Consider the following 20,841-nt stretch of genomic DNA (forward strand, 5'->3'; position numbering starts at 1 on the left):
TGAGGCTCCAATACTTTGGCCACCTCATGAGAAGAGAAGACTCCCTGGAAAAGACCCTGATGTTCATAGAATCATAGAGTTGGAAGAGACCACAAGGGCCATTGAGTCCAACCCCCTGCCAAGCAGGAAACACCATCAGAGCACTCCTGACATATGGTTGTCAAGCCTCTGCTTAAAGACCTCCAAAGAAGGAGACTCCACCACACTCCTTGGCAGCAAATTCCACTGTCGAACAGCTCTTACTCTCAGGAAGTTCTTCCTAATGTTTAGGTGGAATCTTCTTTCTTGTAGTTTGGAACCATTGCTCCGTGTCCGCTTCTCTGGAGCAGCAGAAAACAACCTTTCTCCCTCCTCTATGTGACATCCTTTTATATATTTGAACATGGCTATCATATCACCCCTTAACCTCCTCTTCTCCAGGGTAAACATGCCCAGCTCCCTTAGCCGTTCCTCATAAGGCATCGTTTCCAGGCCTTTGACCATTTTGGTTGCCCTCCTCTGGACACGTTCCAGTTTGTCAGTGTCCTTCTTGAACTGTGGTGCCCAGAACTGGACACAGTACTCCAGGTGAGGTCTGACCAGAGCAGAATACAGTGGAACTATTACTTCCCTTGATCTAGATGCTATACTCCTATTGATGCAGCCCAGACTTGCATTGGCTTTTTTAGCTGCCACGTCACACTGTTGGCTCATGTCAAGTTTGTGGTCAACCAAGACTCCTAGATCCTTTTCACATGTACTGCTCTCAAGCCAGGTGTCACCCATCTTGTATTTGTGCCTCTCATTTTTTTGGCCCAAGTGCAATACTTTACATTTCTCCCTGTTAAAATTCATCTTGTTTGTTTTGGCCCAGTTCTCTAATCTGTCCAGGTCGTTTTGAAGTGTGATCTTGTCCTCTGGGGTGTTAGCCACCCCTCCCAGTTTGGTGTCATCTGCAAATTTGATCAGGATGCCCTTGAGTCCATCATCCAAGTCGTTGATAAAGATGTTGAATAAGAACGGGCCCAAGACAGAACCCTGTGGCACCCCACTAGTCACTCTTCTCCAAAACGAAGAGGAACCATTGATGAGCACCCTTTGGGTTCGGTCAGTCAGCCAGTTACAAATCCACTGAGTGGTAGCATAGTCAAGACCGCATTTTACCAGCTTCTTTACAAGAATATCATGGGGCACCTTGTCAAATGCCTTGCTGAAATCAAGGTAGGCTACATCCACTGTGTTCCCTTAATCTACCAGGCTTGTAATTCTGTCAAAAAACAAGATCAAGTTAGTCTGACATGACTTATTTTTCAGAAATCCATGCTGACTATTGGTGATCACAGCATTCCTTTCTAGGTGCTCACAGACTGTTTGCTTAATGATCTGCTCCAGAATCTTCCCTGGTATTGATGTCAGACTGACTGGGCGGTAATTATTTGGGTCCTCTCTTTTCCCCTTTTTGAAAATAGGGACAACATTTGCCCTCCTCCAGTCTGCCGGGACTTCGCCTGTTCTCCAGGAATTCTCAAAGATGACTGCCAGTGGATCTGAGATCTGCCAGTTCTTTTAATACTCTTAGATGCAGTTCATCTGGCCCTGGAGACTTGAATACATCTAAACTAGCCAAGTATTCTTGTACTATCTCCTTAGTTATTCTGGGCTGTGTTTCCTCTGCTGAATCATTTGCTCCAAATTCTTCAGGTCGGGCATTGTTTTCTTTATCGGAGAAGACTGAGGCAAAGAAGGCATTGAGGAGTTCAGCCCTTTCTGTGTCCCCTGTTTGCATTTCACCATCTTCTCCTCTGAGTGACCCCACTGTTTCTTTGTTCCTCCTTTTGCTACGAACATGCCCATAAAAGCCTTTTTTGTTGCTTTTAACCTCTCTAGCAAGCCTGAGTTAATTCTGTGCTTTAGCTTTTCTGACTTTGTGTCTACACGTGCTGGCTATTTGTTTGAATTCCTCTTTGGTGGTTTCCCCCCTTTCCATTTTTTGTACACATCCTTTTTTAATCTTAACTCAGTTAAAGTTCTTTAGATAGCCACCCTGGCTTCTTTAGGCACCTTCCATGTTTCCGTCTCCCACAATGAGGTCCCTGTTATTCTTCTCTCCCTTAATTTTGACCCAAATGCTCTCACTTTGGCTTTGAGGTTCTAAATCTTGGATCTCTTCACAGGTATACACATCCCTGACATATAACACCACTCCTCCTTTCTTGTCTGGTCTGTTTCTCTGAAATAGATTGTATCCCTCCATTATTACATTCCAATTGTGGGACTTATCCCACCAGGTTTCAGTGATGCCTATTATGTCTTATTTAGTTTGCTGTACCAAGAGCTCAAGCTCATCTTGTTTATTTCCCATGCTTTGCGCATTAGTGTACAGACATTGAAGTCCATTAATCATTCCCCCGTGTCTCTTATTTAAGGATTTTTTCCTCCCTCCACTAGGTCTGTGTGCTGTTTGCTCCATTTGGTCTATGACATTTGGATGATCATCTTCATCAATTGATAGACTCCTACCTTCAGGAGCACTGTCTCCCTCCCCCACATTAGTCAGTTTAAAGCCCTCCTGATGAGGTTTCTGAGATTTTTGGCAAAAACATTCCTCCCAACCGTTATGAGGTGCAGCCCATCGCATGCCAGAAGTCCATCTTCAAGAAACTGCAGTCCGTGATCTAAGAATCCAAACCGTTCCTGTTTACACCATTTGCAAAGCCAGCAGTTCACTTCCACTATTTTTCCCTCTCTCCCTGGGCCACGTCGTTCAACTGGGAGGACAGATGAGATGACAATTTGTGCATTTAATTGCTTCAATTTCCTGCCCAGAGCCTCGTAGTCTCTTTTGATCTTCTGAAGGCTATTGCTTGCAGTGTCATTGGTTCCCACATGAACCAAGAGGAAGGGGTATTTGTCAGTGGGTTTTATGATTCCTTGCAGTCGTTCAGTTACATCTTGGATCTTAGCCCCGGGGAGACAGCACACTTCCCGAGACATCTTGTCAGGCCCACAGATCACTGCTTCTGTTCCCCTCAGTAGGGAATCCCCTATCACCACTACACGCCTCCTCTTAGGTCTGGTCGGGGCTCTTCCGTGAGCTGTCTGTTCCAAGGTCGCCTGCACATTCCCTGAGGACTGACTTTGTTGCTCGTCTTCATATACCTGATCAACAGTAATGAGGGAGAGATCCTCAAATGGAGTCTGCTCTTCGTCTTCCATGCTAGGGGAGAGGACCTCAAAGCGATTGTGTATTTCTAAACAATCAGAGCGAACCCTGGGCCTCCTACTTCTTTGAGTCACGTTTCTCCATATATCTGGCTCCTGTGTTGGTAAACTAGCCTCCTTCTCAGGGGAGTCCCCTGTCTCCTCCTTGGTGGAGACGGTGTGCTCTGTTGCTTCCAAGAAGAGCTCCAGCTCTCTAATTCTTTGGAGGGTAGCTACACGTTCCTCCAGTTGCTGGACTTTGTCTTCTAAGAGGGCAATCAACATGCAATTGCTGCAGGTAAAGCTGCCTGCAACCTTTGGCAACATGGCAAACATTGCGCAGGAACCGCAGGCGACTGCAGCTGTTCCCTCACCCTCCATCTTGAGAACGTGTCGTTGGGGGTGGCTACAGCGGTCCTCCATCTTAAAAAGTGTGAAGACAGGACAAATAACTCCCCCCCCAAAACCCTAGGTCTCCCCCAACAAACGTTTGAGACTAGCTCCCCTAAATCTAAAAGATGGATCAAACTGCCCTGCAAGGGACCTTTGCACAGGGAGAGCAGCTAATCAGCCACAAGAAACACACACACAAGAAAACCCTTTTTCCTCCTTCTTCAGCTGCTGCCCTGCAAGCTCTGATAAGCTCCTCCCACAGCTAATCACCTACCTCAACAGAAACCCTGCCCCCTCTGACCTTTGCACAGGGAGAGCAGCTAATCAGCCACAAGAAACACACACACAAGAAAACCCTTTTTCCTCCTTCTTCAGCTGCTGCCCTGCAAGCTCTGATAAGCTCCTCCCACAGCTGATCACCTGCCTCAACAGAAACCCTGCCCCCTCTGACCTTTGCACAGGGAGAGCAGCTAATCAGCCACAAGAAACACACACCATGTTGGGAAAGATTGAGGGCACAAGGAGAAGGGGAGCAAGGAAGAAAGGGGAAACCCCACCCACAGGCAGCTTTGTGGGGTGTGGGTCTGTAGGCAGGTGGGCAGAATGGGGACACTATCCCCTTTGTGGCGTGACAGGCAGGAACGTGAGTCAATCGGCTGCCCTTTGCTTCTGCTCCCTAGAAAGGGGAGTGGGCTTGACTTGCTGCAGTTTTACAGATCCTTTGGAAGGCTGTCACAGTTGGATTCACCTTTTCTCTAGGATGGTGATTCCCAACTGCTGGCAAAACATTTTTACAACCAAAAGCATACTGAGCAACTCTGGTGAGCCCCAGTGATATTTCAAGGTTATGGGAATGGCTTGTTCTCTCCAATATGTTTTCATTTAATGTGAAAAATCCTGCTCTCCATATTGTTAGAGAGACTGTCAATTCACTCAGAAGCACTTTCCACAACAACTGCTGCATTATGTGTATATATATATATATATATATATATATATATGCTAATGAGCCCTTTCAAGAACAGCATTAAAAAGTGCTGGAACCAGAGTCAGCCGTGGCTTCATGTCAAACCACAATAGGCGCCTCCAGCAAGATTGCAGCTCCTCACTTCTCTTAACCTAATTTCATGTATTAAAACTAAATTAGCAGGAATGTTAAAACAAGAGGAAGCACATTCAAAAGATTCACTCAATATGCAAGTCAGCGTGGAGGGAGGCAGATGGAGGATCCTGTCACAGTGTGTGTCTGCGTGGGGAAAACAGCAGGGGTAGCATGTGGAGGTGGAACAACAGCCAAGGCTCTTGACCGTCCTGCCAAGGGGGTTCCAAGGAGCTGTAGAGACCACCAAAGAAGGAGCCCTGCAGGGATCAAGGTGATCCTTGCTAGCCCTTTAGCTAACTGCCCAGGAAGGAGTTCAAGAAAGGCAGGCAGTGGTTCGTGCTCTGGTGTCTGGGGGTGCTGCTGCTGCTGCTCCTTCTTCCTCTCCAGAAGCCTGTTGCCAAGGGAAGGAAACTGTTGGAAGACGCTCTCCACGTTGTGCATTTCAACCCCCACACCCTGGAAGCTGCAGCAGTAGCTCATGGTTCACATGCAAGACGCAATGAGGCTGGCTTGCTGAATGAAGACCCAAAGGGGTGGTCCAGATAAAAAGGCTAGCTAAGATGACAGTGCCCTGAGGGCAGAGCTTCCTCGGAGGTCCTCCTCCATCCAATCAGGATGGCAGCCCTAGGATGGCGAGGGAAGCCAAGACAACTGACAGGGAGGTGATGCAAGTGACTGAACCATCATGGATGGGCCTGAACTTGTGGCCCAGGTCCCTTGCCAGACGGAAAGCCAAGGAGATGGTGCCGGGAAGCTGGCCTGGGCCTGGACAGCAGAGGGGGCAAGCAAGAGAACCCCCAGCCCCTGGGCACAGAGGAAAGGCAAGAAGCTGATTTCAATTTCTGGGTTTTCACTCTGCTCATTTTCTTCCAAATCACTTCCAAAAGCAGAGGCCTTTCTGTAGTTAATTGTGTGTCTCCTTCTGCTTACACTTTAAAAGATTCCTCCTCTCTTGGGAAGTGACTTTTGTAAACAAATCACGTAAAACTGCTTAGACAAACCTCTGGAGATGATTAGAAGGGGCCAGCTTTCCATTTATACCTTAAGAAAGCAGCAGATGTCAAATGAACCATTTGTATACATTTGGAGAGGCAAAGAGCTGGCATCTGAGTTTCATTAGGACCTTCAAGAGCACACAGAGCTTGGGGCCAGCTGCTCATTGATTAGAGCCTTGGAACAAAAGGCACCGCCTTGCAAAGATGGTTTGGCCAAGGTTCACTCAAGTCGAAGGCCGAATGCTAAGCATAACATGAGCAGCACATGAGCAGCTGGAGAGCAAAAAAAATCCCTGTGCTCCCCTCACAGGGTTATCTGCTCACTTTCCAGCCAAGTCTGCAGCACCAAGAATAGCCAGGCTGCGGCCTGATTCCGAGAGGATAGCAAAGAGCTCTTTCTACTACAAAAACACTCCGGGGCCGGGGATGGGGGGAAGCAACAGGAAGGGCCTTTACTGCTGAGAGATCCCCTTTCCAAACCAACATAGGAACTTGAAAGGCAAAATATGACAAGTGTTGCAAAACATTCCACGGACCGTGCTGAAACAAAAAGAACAAAAAAGTCGCTTCAAAGGTTAAGCCTGATGAAAAGAGGAGAGAGAAGCCCAGCAAAGGGAGGTCTGAGCAGTGGGGTGTGATGGCCCAATTCTGTGCAGGAACTGCAAGCCCTTCCAAGATCAAACGATTCCAGACCTTGAAGTAGAGCTAGGACAGCACAACTGGGATGCACGAGTCCTCCAACTACCAAGTAGGGACAAATTGCAGAGGGAAAATGGGGGCTGTCATCATTCCTCACTTTTGCGAGCGGTTCCTATAATTCATTTGGAGTGTTCAGAAAGGAGTTAACTGTGTTAAATGCAACACAGAGCGAGGAGGAGAGTGGGGAGAGCTGTTCAGGATTACAGTACAGTCGAACCTTGGTTTTCAAAAAGAATGCATTCCTGAAGTCCGTTTGACTTCCGAAATGTTCGGAAACCAAAGTGCGGCTTCCGATTGGGTGCAGGAACGTCCTGCAGCCAATTAGAAGCCGCGCCGGACGTTTGGCTTCCAAGGCAAAGTTTGCAAACCGGAACATCTACTTCCAGGTTTGCGGTGTTTGAATTCCAAGTGGTTTGTGAACTAAGCTGTTCAAAAACTAAGGTACAACTGTACTACGTTGTTCTGCACATGGATCATTCACTCACTCTACAGCTGAAGCAGCTAACCTGCATCCTGGATCCCCTCGCCGAAGAGCTCTTGTGCACTCCCAACATTTCAACAATTAATTTTTTTAAAAAATCTGTTCTGCAGAGGTGTTCCTACCTTTGGTGCTGTGGGTGTCCCAGCAGCCCCCCCCCCAAAAACCTGGCTGCTTCTGCCTCCATTTACCTCGCCTTTAATGGCCTCTCTTCTTCGTCTGCTGTGGTGACATTGCCCTTGGCACTCAGAAAGGAGCACTCCTTCCCCTTCCCTCAGCCCATATTACAATGGGCATGGGGGGGGAGGGAAGAGGCACATTTGCAAGCTAAGAAGGCACCTGAATGCATTCCCCCCCCCCGCCCCTTCAACACAGTGCAAGGACGTGGAGGGAAAATGCTGGAGAATCTCCACCCCCACCCACTGCTGGTCTCTGTGAGGCCTGGGGGAGGAAGGGGCAGAAACAAGGCTAGAGGTGCTTCTGCCCTTCAGATACAGCAGATGCCAAGCCAAGTAGGGCAGGTGGACTAGCACAAAAATAGCAAAAAGTTTCAATGACGGCACTGATCCAGGAAAAAAAGCCTTCCACAGGCCCATGTAATTAACCCCACCAGAAGTGTCTGCAGCACCCTGAGTTGTGTGATCCGCAGCTGCATGTGACCACTTACTCCAGGCTCGACTTGGCTCCTGTCAGCAATGTCAATGTGGACAACTTCCACGTTCTTCCACGTATTTGGATCTAAGTCGTGCACCTGCAGGGAGGAGAGGAAATGGGGTCAACCTGGGCAGCAACTAAGAGTTTCCCCAATAATGCCCTCCTGGCTCAAAGCAGGAAGAGATCCTACAATGTGGCCTTGAGGGTAGAGTCAATGTGAATCCATTTCCCTCTGATTGGGGCCACTGTCAGGCTGCAGCTCACCCACCCTATATGGACCACTGGCTGCAAACACAACAAGGCAAAAGGAGGGCGTGAGACCATTTTGAGAGGAACATGCATGTCTCATTTTAAATGGCATTAGTTTCACATTTAATGTAACTTTCTTTCACCGGAGCATTTAAAAACATTTTAAAAATTAACTTTAGTATTTTAAACTGAATGAGCATTTATCTGCTGGGTTTTTTGCATGTATTTATTGTTGATGTGCTTGTTTTAGAAATTTCTTAACTACCTTGAACTAATTGCTAAACGTCAGTATACATACATGTTTAAAATACAGTGGGGCCTCAGGTTACATACGCTTCAGGTTACAGACTCCGCTAACCCAGAAATAGTGGTTCAGGTTAAGAAATTTGCTTCAGGATGAGAACAGAAATCGTGCTCCGGTGGCGCGGCAGCAGCAGGAGGCCCCATTAGCTAAAGTGGTGCTTCAGGTTAAGAACAGTTTCAGGTTAAGTACGGACCTCTGGAACGAATTAAGAATTTAACCCGAGGTACCACTGTACCAGAGTTGGATGGAGCCAGAGGCTGAAGTACAGTCTGAGCACTCAGGGTAGGGGAGAAACATTTGCTTTGGTATGAACCCCCGTGCCCCCCACCCCTAGCGTTGCTTAGTGGCTGTCAAGTTCTGGAGTCTGCTGTCTGTCAAAGAAGCAGCAGCAGTAAAGGCCTTGCCCAAACAAGGTGGTGGCAAAATGTGGCTCTCCAACTTACATTGTTAGATGTTCCCAAATCTGATTTATGCCAAGTCTCAATTTTGATGAAGAAGTCGTCTTTCATATATTCATTCTATCAAAGATAAATAAGGCAGTAACTAATGTGGTTCATTTGTAAATCCTCTTCCAGTCTTTTGCAATATATCCATCTGGTCTTTAGAGAGGCAATCAGGGATGGGGGGAGGCAAACCTGATTCCCACCCCCAACTCAAAGGCAAGTACATGTGTGGTGGAGGAAGAGAACTGTCAGGAAGCAGGAGAATGCTTGAAGCTTCCAACCAACCAGATTCTTTCCTGCAAATGTCCCCTCCCTATACCCCACAACAGCAGATTCATAGGAGAGCACTGCCCAGAGCAGGTAGGGCAAAGCACCTTTCTCCACCCTCCCTAACCCTCCTGCGTAACAGGGCAGGCAAACATTTGTAGGCAGACCACCAATGGAGTGCTTTGTTTTGAGGTTGGCCTAATTAAATTCCCTGCTTTTTATTTTATTGTTTATCATTTTATATTATTGTTACTGTAAGCTGCCTAACTATTGGGCAATACCTACATAAAATAAACATGGAACTCCATCATGAATGACTCCCCACCCCCCACCCCGAGCAGCAGTCTCTGCACCCTGCCTTACAGACTTACCCTCCACTAAGCAACCCACATGAACTAGACAAGACTCCCCTCCAGCCCATCCTTGTAGGATCCTGGCCACAGCTATCACATCCGTGTTGGGGAGGGGACACCGCAGCAATGCCCAAACAGGCAAGCTCCAGAACGTCACCCCACTTTATTATTTTAGCTGTATTGTGATGGCAAGTGGGGAAATGTTAAACACACCACAGACTAAAACTTTTGTCTGACCCACCACCCCCAGTTTAGCTCTCACAGAGCTGAATGTGGCATGTGTTGCTGATTGAAGGCTGTGAAGGAGGGAAACCATTTTCAGAGAAAGGTAAGAGTGCTGGTTTTTTTTAAAAAAAAATGAGGTGTCTGTACTCATACCTTGATAAAAGCATTGTGGGCACCAGCATAAAATGGCTGTCATGGGGAGGGGTGGTACTTTACTGTTGAGTACTATCATAGAAGCAGGACTGCACCTGAAAGATTGAACCCCTCTTAGAGGGACCTCACACTGAGGACCCAGGTGCCTACATTCAACCGAGAAGAGCTAAAAAGCTTCAAAGGTGCCAACAGTTCAGCCTATTCACAAGCCAAGAGAAACATAGTACTTACCGTTACAACTGAAGCCCACCAAGACATGGAAAGAAAAAGAAAAGGGAGACAAATAGGTATGAATGTATCTCAACATTCTTATTTACAGAACTCAAGGGTGAAATTGCTGGTCTCATAACAAATATAAGTAACTTTTGCCTAAGAACAGCTTCTGTACCTGAAGGCTAGAAAGTACTAGGGGGGTTATTAGGTTGTCTTTGTTTTTATTATGGTTTTTTTTTTTGTATTGCAATTTTATGTTGTGAACCACCCTGCGCTCTACGGGTATAGGGCAGTATACAACCTAAATAAATAAAACTTGATGTGATAGAGATCTAAAATAAAGTCAACATCATAATGCTGTGGATACATTTTCACTTGGGGATAAGAATGGTTGCAGGCGCTGGGTTTTTTTTCCGATGGCTTGGAGCACTGAGTGGGACTGCGGCAGTCAGGGCAGCCACCTACAGGGCTCATGGTTTCCCTCAGAGTGACCAGGATGTCTACTTAAAAGAGCTCTATGAGACAGCCAACAAATATCACTTCCTCCACAGCCTGGTCTCCTGGCTGTGCCCCACAGCCGCTATCCCTTGATGGCTGGCAGCCCCCTATCCCTGGGCATGTTCTCCGGCGCCACAGTGACAGGGGCACTTGGAATTCCCTAAATGCTGAATCCTTTTTTAGAAGTCAAGATCCTTTTCAAAAATTGCAGCCAGATTTGAGTTTGTGATGGAGGAAGAGCTTAGGCCTCAATGAAATGTTGGTGCTTTTTAACTTAATAAATGAGAGTGATTTAACTTAAAAAACAACCACCACAACATCATAATGCTGTTATCCAAATGTATGATGAACTTGGAATACTGTGTTCAATTCTGGTGGCTGCATTGTGAAAAGGCAGGTTGGCCACTCTAAAAAACCGTATTCAAGGTTACTTGTGAAATACTAAAATACAAACAGCATCAAAGCAGGCATCATGAAAAGATATGAGCTAAAAACAAATAAAACAAAGCACTGCAAACTGCAAAAAAGCCCCTCTGGACATCACAGCTTAAGAACCCCTTGTTTGATTGGTGCTTGGTGCGATCTCTCACAGACACATGTGGCTCCTGCAGCATAAGGTCCAGGCTAAGGCACACACTGCATGAGCCACGGTCACAAGCAACCCGCCCCCCACCTGAGAAAGCAGCTCTTTATAACTTCAGACAGGTCAGAACTGAGCCACAACTCCAATGAAAGCAATCCCAGTTGCAGACAACTCTGAAGAGTTTGAGATCGCCCATATCCTTGCAGTTCTATGAAGGGTTCAGGCCTTTGGTGCTTCCCCTTATGAGGACCTGGCATTAGTGACAAGCCCAGTCAAAATCCCTGGAAGTCAGAGGGTGGAGGTGGGGGACTGAAGTGGCAGATTATTTTCCTGCCTGGCCCGGCCCCACAGTGGTGTTTTGCTTGAATACCTTTGAAACCACATAGCCAAAGAATGGGAAAAGGAGACTCACTCGTCCTGCAGTAAGGATAGGCATTCCAGGCCTTTTCATGGAATACCAACGAACCTTCTGGAGCAAACATCCGCACAAACCCAGGAACTTTGCTGCAACAAACCAAAGTGGGATGTCAGATGTGAGCCTTGCCAAGTGAAGTATGGTCCAGGCACCTGCTCCCTTACACAAACACATTCTATGGCATGCACAGCCTCAGCAATGGCAAATACAGTTGTACTAAAGTCAGGGGCTCAGCTCTGCCTCTTTCCAAGAGTGTCGCATTGCCAACAAGGTCAGAGGGAGGGAGGTATGGTGGACAAGGAAAGGTCATCAAGTCCGAAGGAGGATGTCTCTCCAGCCCACCCCAGCTGCTGATATCTGTCGTGCCCTCAAGAGTGGAAGCTGAGGGGGGCACTCAGAAAGGGAAGCTCCTGTAGCCCCTAGGCTGCCTATCAGGGATTAAGGCTGAGTCACCCCACTCTTTCAGGCACACCTCTCTGCAAGCAGCCCCTTCTCTTACCTCTTCAGGTGGTAAATCTTGTGCGTATACTGTCCTTTTTCGCCATCCTTCTCATAAGGCTCGTTGGTTAAGACTTGGATCCCTTCACCACCACCAGTTTCATTTTTACTGGCTTCAGCCACAGAATAAAGTTGTCCAACTTGATACTAAGGGGGGGGGGGGAGGAGAAAGGAATGTTAAGATTCTTTTTTTGTAAAGTGCCTCATAGCTTTCAGCAGCGCACCACACATAACTGTGATATTTATGGAACGGCTGGGAAAGCCCAGCATAAGGGAAACCCCACAAGAGTTCCCCTTGCTGTTGTCCCCACAATGCTCTGTTCTTTGGCCAATAAAACCCCATGCTCCAATACAGCCAGAGGTTCTCCTGGCACCCCACATACAGGACTACCATTCACCAAGAGATCTCTGCTAAGGCTCAAGAGAAAACTGTTTCCCAAGACGGCTTACACTCGTTCTTAAGAACATTTTACAACATGTCTAATTTTTTAAAAAGCAAAACAATTCCCAATAAAGATCAATGAACATGTTAGTTTAAAGCTTCAGCTAAAGGCAGGTTAAAATATCATGTTTAAAGCCCACTTAGAAGCAGTCAGGGAAGAAGTCAGAGACAGACCTCCTCCTGGGAGGGAGGGACATGCACAGATCTGTAGCCTCCACTGAAAAATACTCTGTCTTTTGTATCCACCAATGGTAACCGACCTAGTAGCAGAGCCTCTGTGATGGTGCTTGGCACCTGGGCAGGTGAGCCTTAAGCACTCTGGCCCCAAGGCATTCAGGGAGGAATGGGGGCCTAAGGGTGGCACTGACAGCCAGTCATTTTTTAAAGGGCCACACCCCAGAGGCAGACACAGCCAATATAAATGCATATACACACACAAATATATAAACTCACCAGTCATGCAGGAGCAAAGCACCCACTCCCAACCCTACCGAGCATTTCTAGCCCACCCCAATCCAGCACTTGGGTATGTCTGGAAACGCTGCCTTTTGTTTTGTAAATCATTCTGTACAAATTAAAAAGAAGCCTTTCTCCACACACCCACTTAAGAGATGAGGTGGCTAGCAATACTGCATTTCACTATTAACAAGCAGACAGACTATTTCTACTCTGAGTATAAAGCTGGCATTTGCCAGCCACTTCCTATGATATGGTTGGCTAAATCTGGCCCACAGGCTGCAGGACTGGCACACCTGGCTTGCAGCTTTAATGGTCAATTTATCACAGAAGAAAGCAGGTAGCCAAAGTATCTGACACAGAACCAGTTTCATGTCCTCTGAACACAAACATCCAGGCAGCTGAACCATCTTCAAAGGCAGATAAATGTTTGCCTGCCGAACTGCCTTGCCCATCCAAGCACAGGGCCAGGAAGAACCCCAGCCCCTTTTCACACCCTCATTTTCCTGGGCTGAAGGGGAGTCGAGAGCTGGCTGGAAACTCATATCTTCACCAGTAACCAGAGTCACATAATCCCAAATAACAAGGAAGCAGCTGCCAGGCCCTTGTGAGCAGCAAAGGATTGGTGACACTTCTCTGGGCGGTGACAGCCGATCCATTTTCGGAAGGATGGGGCAACCATTGCCAGGAAAAGCAGCAGGCAGCTTCTAACTTGATTCAATCCAAATAAAAATTTGATCACCAGGGGAACGGGGCAGGGACACACGTACCTCTTGGACAGAGCAGGGCAGGACCACACGGCTGAAAGACAAAAGAGAAGAGGCCATGCATTTAAGGCAACTTTGAAAGGGCTGGCAAGAGGAAGAGTCCACAACAGTACAAGGCTGGCTAAGGATTTATGTTTTCAGATAAAACAGTTTCTTGGTGCAAGGGGTGGGACAGTTTCACTCAACTACAAGAAAGCTCAAATCCTGCCCTGAAAACAAACAAGAATTGGCTAATAAGCTTTGCAGTGTTTTTTGTTCTAGAAAAGGGCTATCCAACTTTTCATACCAAGTGGGCTGCGAGAGGACTTTGACACAGAACCTGTGGGCCATATACTGAATTAAATTTTCATACTGTAAATTAAAGTGTTCAATATATTTAATATATACTATTAATATTGTTAATTAAAGGTAAAGGGACCCATGACTGTTAGGTCCAGTCGCGGACTCTGGGGTTGCGGCGCTCATCTCGCTTTACTGGCCGAGGGAGCCGGCGTTTGTCTGCAGACAGCTTCTGGGTCATGTGGCCAGCAATGACTAAGCCGCTTCTGGCGAACCAGAGTAGCACATGGAAACCCCATTTACCTTCCTGCCGGAGCAGCACCTATTTATCTACTTGCACTTTGACGTGCTTTCGAACTGCTAGGTCGGCAGGAGCAGGGACCGAGCAACGGGAGTTCACCCCGTCATGGGGATTCGAACCGTCAACCTTCTGATTGGCAGGTCCTAGGCTCTGTGGTTTAACCCACAGTGCCACCTGCGTCCCAATACAGTTAATTATATATACAGATATATACCTATAAGTAAATATGCAATTTTATGGGGTGCTGCTTTTCTCACATGTCCGAGAAAGAGATAAGCAGCAGGGTTGTGGGGAAAGACTCCCCGGCTCCTTTTCCCTTCAGCCCTTTTCAGCTTAATCTGCCACTTCAGTCCCCCCACCCTCTGACTTCCAGGGATTTTGACTGGGCTTGTCACTAATGCCAGGTTCTCATAAGGGGAAGCACCAAAGGCAGACACCCCTTCAGAGAACTGCAAGGATATGGGCGATCTTCTTTCCTGGGTTTTTCTCCCTTCCCCTCCGCCAGAGGCAACACTGGATCTGATTGCCTGGGCACCAGGTTATTTTTTCTACAGCTATTTAGTGGCACTTTAATGGTGGGCTTGTGAAAATGTGATACTAAATATCTGGAGGTAGGAGTGGAAACACTATAAACCATGCCCACTCAACCGATCCAGTTTAGGATACCTAGAGATGGGAAGGCCTGGGGGGAAACTGGAAAATATGGGAGAGGAAACCAGTTTCCCCCCGTTTTTCTCCCAAAGCCGTTTTTTTCTTTTTAAACTTTTATTTTTTTGTTGACACACTGAGAAAAAAAAGAAGAAAACTAAAAATACAAATGAAAATAATGAACACAAAATTATTTACAAAACAATAAAGCAAGATTTGGTCTTTGAACTATTGACCCGACCTCCCGTCTATTCCTTACTTCAATTATATATTACTTGTTACTAATACACACTTTTATCATAATTTAACTAATCCTAAGTTTGTCTAAGATCTCATGTCTTTCTTAAAGCAACAGAGTTTAAACTGCTGTAATTATTTTTCAAATATACTTTAAAGACCTCCCATTTTGAGACAAATTCCTGTTTTGGTTTATTCTTTATTTTTCTGATAGACTATCTAACTCTGCATATTCTGCCAATTTTTGAGTCCATTCATGAATAGAGGGGATTTCATCACTCTTCCATTTTGCAGCAATAAGAACTCTTGCTGCAACCATAGCATATAAAAAGACACCCTTCATTTTTGAGAGGATATGCAAATCTGTAATTCCCAGAAGATAGGGTTCTGGTTTTCTGTTAAAGGAGATCTTTAGCATTTTTTGTAATTCTGAATGGATGCTCTCCCAAAATACCGGGATTTTCTTACATAGCCACCACATGGGATAGAGAGTACCTGATTTATCTCCACATCTCCAACAATTGCTTGGGACACCTTTATACATCTTTGAGAGTTTCCAGGGTGTTAAGTATCATCGGTGCTGCATTTTAAAGAAATTCTCTCTTAAGGCATAACAATTTGTAAATTTCCAATTGTTTTCCCATTGGGACATAGTTACTGAGCGCCCAAAGTCTTGTAACCACTTAACCATGGCCATTGTAACCTCCCCCTCCTTGACTTCCCAGTCAAGGGGGAGTTGGTATACTTTTGAAAGGGTTTTTTTGTTTTAGAATTTACTAGCTCAGATTCGAGTCGATAAGTTTCTATTGCAAAGCCCTTTTGTTTATCAGATTTGAATTTTTCATATACCTAATAGTATTGGAAGCAATCTGCAATGAACTCTCTTATTTCCTCAAAACTTTTTAGTTTAATTGGTTATCTGGTGTTTTGTATGTTGGCCAAATTTCCTGGGTATTTTTCCTTTTCACCGCAGAGGTTTCTATTGGGGAAGTCCACCACGGGACTTTGGGCTCCAACAGGTCTCTATATTTCTCCCAGACTGCAAAATTATTATATGATTTGTGAACTTATGGACTTTGGCTTTCCTGTATATCAGGTAAGCGTGCCGTCCCCATCGATTATTGAAGCCCTCCAAATCTAGGAGGTCTGGGTCCTGCAGCATGCACCAGTCTTTCAGCCATGTGAAGCAGGCTGCCTCATAGTATAATTTCAGATTGGGTGGGGGAAAGCCTCCTTTGTCCTTTATATCCATCTATTGGGGAAAAGGGGGGGACTGGTTCCCCCTCATTTTTCCAGGTTTTTTCCAGGCCTTCTCATCTCTAAATACCACACCTGAACCTAGATTGAAATGGATCCCTGCCTACTGATATCAGGCAGGTGCCTTCACTGTACTCTTTTTCAGCACCTGCTAAAACATTTTTGTTTAGGCAAACCTATCCAGACATGTAGAATGTTGATGTGTGTTGAACTCAACACATTTGCAAAGGTGTCAGGCCTACAGGTAAATTTTGCAAAGTCTGAGGCTATGTGCTTCAACGCCGTCCCCCCATACCCAAAAAGAATTCACCAGCATCACCAACATAAAACTTTGCCGCACCAAGTTCAGATACCCAGGGATACAAATAACCAGAAACCTCAACAAATTATACCTCCACAACTACAACCCCTTGTGGTGACAACAAAGCCCTGAAGAGGTGGAACAACACCAGCTTCACTCTCTCACACAAAATAGCCATGATCAAAATTATCACCCTCCCAAAATTAACATACCTATTCCAAACCCTCCCAGTCTGGATTCCCCCAGCCCAACTTTGCAAATGGCAGAGAAAATTACACTCCTTTATCTTCTCTCTCAAAAAAACAAGAATAAGCCCCAAATACCTGCACCTCCCCTCCTCAGAAGATGGGTAACCCCAAACATAGAAGCGTATTACATTGCCAACCAAGTTCACCACATACTCCCTTACATCCTGTAAGACGAGGCAAAACAATGGGTACACCTGGAGAGGAATACAACTGAAAATACCCACACCACAGCATACCCAAACAAACTAAGGGAAATCCCCACAACACTAAACAGGTTCACACAGACCATGCTTAAAGCATGGAAAGTAAACTATCCTCAACCCCATCCCCACTAATTCCCCTGGCACACCACTTGCTATTCCACCATGCAGCACAAAACCTCCAGATAAAAACCTGGCAAACCAAAGCTTATACCACCTAACAGATTTCTACAAAAATAACAAACCCATATCAACACAAGAAATACAAGACAAACTAGGGTACACCCAAATGGCCTGGCTAACACACCACCAATTACATGCCCCCTTAAACAATCCAGTAGTAAAGTCAGCAGCAACTAGGCCCCTGACAACCTTCGAAAACATGGCAAAGGGATGGTATCCACAATATACAAAATACTACTCCAAAATCCCACAAAACCCCTAAATGTAATCAAATAACAATGGGGGGATGACATAGGCTTTGAGATTAACCCCACCCAATGGACCAGAATGTGGTCTAAACCTCCCTTTAAATCTGTATCAGTGAAAAGAAAAGAACTCACTCTGAAACTCACTTACAGGTGGTACCTAAAACCACGAACACTAATACGCCCCAGAGCCTCACCAAAATGCTGCAGAGGATGCACCTCCACAGGCACATACCTCCACATGTGATGGAAACGTCCTAAAATCCAACTCTTATGGACATCAATCATACAAGAAATATGCAAAATAACTAAGCAAGTATTACAAGTCACCCCAGAACTGGCCCTACTAAACATCTTCCAAGACAATGCCCACTCACATCACAAGGAGCTCATAACCCACCTACTCTCAGCAGCCAGAAGCATCAAACCCTGACACTGGAGAGACCTGTCAGGAATAATGGTATCAAAACAGTCTTGTTAGAAAAACTAACCAACAAACTGAAACTGCCACGGGGACAAATCGAAGATGACGTCTTCACCCCAGCATAGTTACCCTTTATCACATACACAACAAGATAACAGCAAGAACCCACCAACAGCATACAAATCAATCTGGCTAACCTGATCCAAAACCACACACACACACCCCACACTCACACACAAAAACAGATTTCACTACAGTCAATCAAAGACAACCACACCCTGGGCCACCCCTAAACTCTCTCACCACAAGCGAATAGTAAAGAGAACCCACACAACTGATGCTGACACAAAACCCCCACATTCACTAAGTAGAATACAGTGGTACATCTGGATACGAATGCGATCCGTTCCGGAGCCCCATTCGCATCCTGAAGCGAATGCAGCCCACGTTTGCTTGGGTCGCGATTCGCTGCTTCCGTGCATGACGTCATTTTGAGTGTCTGCGCATGTGCAAGCGGCAAAACCCGGAAGTAGCGCATTCTGTTACTTCTGGGTCGCTACGGAGCGCAACCCGAAAAAGCTCAACCCAAAGCTACTTCAACCTGAGGTATGACTGTAGAAGCACTACCAACAGAAGAAGAGCAAGCATTGGGTGCAGCTGGAGGAAAATCAGAGTAATCACATCATGGCATTGCAAGTATTAAGTTGGAATGTTAATGGACTGAACTCCCCGGAAAAAAGGCGGAGAGTCTTTCATTTATTGAAAAAAGAACAATTGGACTTGATATGTCTACAAGAAACACATGTGATAAGGCTACACAGGAAGATATTGAGTAATAAAAGATTGGGCCATGAATTTATCTCATTGGATAAAGTTAAAAAAAGAGGAGTAGTACTTTATGCAAAGGAGAGCCTATCACCGAAATTTATATTTAAAGATGATCAAGGAAGATTTGTCGCAATTGAAATCCAATCACAAGGAGAGAAATTTTTGATAGTAGGCATTTACGCACCAAATGAAGGAAAATCGGAATTTTTTAAGAAGCTACATGAGACTGTTGGACTATATGGGTTACAATATGATCTTGATGGGAGATATGAATGGAGTGGTGTCCACAAATATGGAGAAGGCTCAGAGACAGATAGTTACCAAAGATGGTAGACTACCAAAAACCTTTTTTGACATGACTGAAAATATGGATTTAGCTGATATTTGGAGAACGAAGAACCCTCTGGGAAGAGGGGAACTTTCTTCTCTGAGGCCAAAATGACATGGACAAGAATTGACCAAATTTGGGTAACTAGAGGACTGGTTCCGAAGACCAGCAAAGTGGAAATTTGCCCCAAGACTTGTTCTGATCATAATGCTGTGAAGATGGAAATGAAATTGACGCCAATTGGTGCCTTCAGATGGAGGATGAATGATACTTTGTTTAGGAATGAAGAAATGACTAAGAAGGCCCAAAAAACCTTGAGAGACTATTTTGAGATAAATATGAATACTACAGTGGAAAAAAGAGTGATCTGGGATGCAAGTAAAACGGTTATGAGAGGATTTCTGATACAACAGAATGCAATTAAGAAGAAAACCCCCAAATGAAAAAAAAAATCCTGGAGAAAATAAAGGAAGGAGAGAAGAAACTGAGAGCAAAACCAAAATCACAGGAGATCCTGAAGGAGATAAAGTTATATCAAGTACAATATATAAAAATGATGAATCAGGAAATAGAATGGAAGATCAAACAAATGAGACAAAAGACATTTGAATCGGCAAATAAGTGCGGAAAATTGTTGGCTTGGCAATTTAAAAAAGACAAAAACTTAACACTATTACAAATTTGGAAGTGGAAGGAAAGAATATACAGAACCCAGTTGAGATCAGAAAGTGCTTCCAGAGGTACTTTAAACAACTATACACACAGGAGAAGCAGAAAGAAATGGACATTGATCGATTTCTGAAAATAAATGGACTACAGAAAATCTCTCAGGAAAACAAGTTAATGTTGAATTATAAAATAATGGATCAGGAAGTGGAAGGGGCCATACAGAACATGCAACTGGGTAAATCTCCAGGACCGGATGGTTTGACTTCAAGATACTACAGATCCTTGAAAGAATGGCTAATACAACCATTGAAGGAAGTCTGTAATGAAATATTGGAAGGGAAAAAGGCACCAGAGTCGTGGAAGGAAGCTTACATCACACTTATACCGAAAACAGAGACTGAAAAGACACAACTTAAGAATTACCGCCCCATATCGCTGCTTAATGTGGATTACAAAATTTTTGCAGATATTTTGGCTAAGAGATTAAAAAAGGTGCTTGTAGAAGAAATTCATAAAGACCAAGCGGGCTTTCTCCCGGGCAGACATTTGTCTGACAACACGAGGAGCATAATTAATATTTTAGAAAAATTACAAGTGAATATTAATACTAAAGCAGTTCTGATATTTGACAATATTTCTTGGAGTTTTATGAAGAAGAACTTACAGGGGATGGGGGTAGGTCAAGGTTTTGAAAATGGTATAGGTGCAATTTATTCAGAACAAAAGGCAAAATTAATTGTGAACAATGTAGTGACAGAAGAGTTCAAGATTGAGAAAGGGACACAACAAGGTTGCCCAATCTCTCCATTGCTTTTTATATCGGTCCTGGAGGTGCTCTTAAATATGATTAGAAAGGACCAATTGGTTAAAGGTATACAAGTCGGAGCCAAACAGTACAAACTGAAAGCTTTTGCTGACGATTTGGTATTGACTTTACAGGAGCCAGAATCTAGTACTAAAAGTGTATTGGAGTTGATTCAAGAATTTGGTCAGGTATCAGGTTTTAAGTTGAACAAGATGAAAACTAAGGTTTTAGAGAAAAATCTAACTGTGATTGAGAGAGATAAGTTTCAGAAGGAGACAGGATTAACATTGGTTAAGAAAGTGAAATACTTAGGGGTAAACATGACTGCTAAGAATGTGAATCTATTTAAGGATAACTATGAAAAATGTTGGATTGAAGTGAAAAAGGATTTAGAAATATGGACAAATTTGAAGTTATCATTGTTAGGCCGAATTGCAGTGATAAAAATGAATGTATTGCCAAGGATGCTGTTTTTGTTTCAAACATTGCAAATTCTAGACAAAATGTTTCAAGAGGTGGCA

The 20,841-nt window shown here is 44.9% G+C and overlaps 1 protein-coding gene across 1 annotated transcript in view; it reads right to left on the bottom strand.

Moving 5' to 3' along the window:
• PITPNB (phosphatidylinositol transfer protein beta) overlaps positions 1–20,841 on the bottom strand; it is a 41,526-nt gene that overhangs the window by 18,019 nt on the left and 2,666 nt on the right. Inside the window, 6 exon segments of the mRNA XM_081842628.1 lie at positions 7,515–7,598; positions 8,498–8,572; positions 9,727–9,734; positions 11,202–11,293; positions 11,704–11,849; positions 13,371–13,401. Of these exon segments, the coding sequence (XP_081698754.1) occupies positions 7,515–7,598; positions 8,498–8,572; positions 9,727–9,734; positions 11,202–11,293; positions 11,704–11,849; positions 13,371–13,401 (436 nt within the window).

The sequence above is a fragment of the Podarcis erhardii genome (assembly GCF_964252035.2).
Source record: "Podarcis erhardii genome assembly, chromosome: 15".
Taxonomy (NCBI): domain Eukaryota; kingdom Metazoa; phylum Chordata; class Lepidosauria; order Squamata; family Lacertidae; genus Podarcis; species Podarcis erhardii.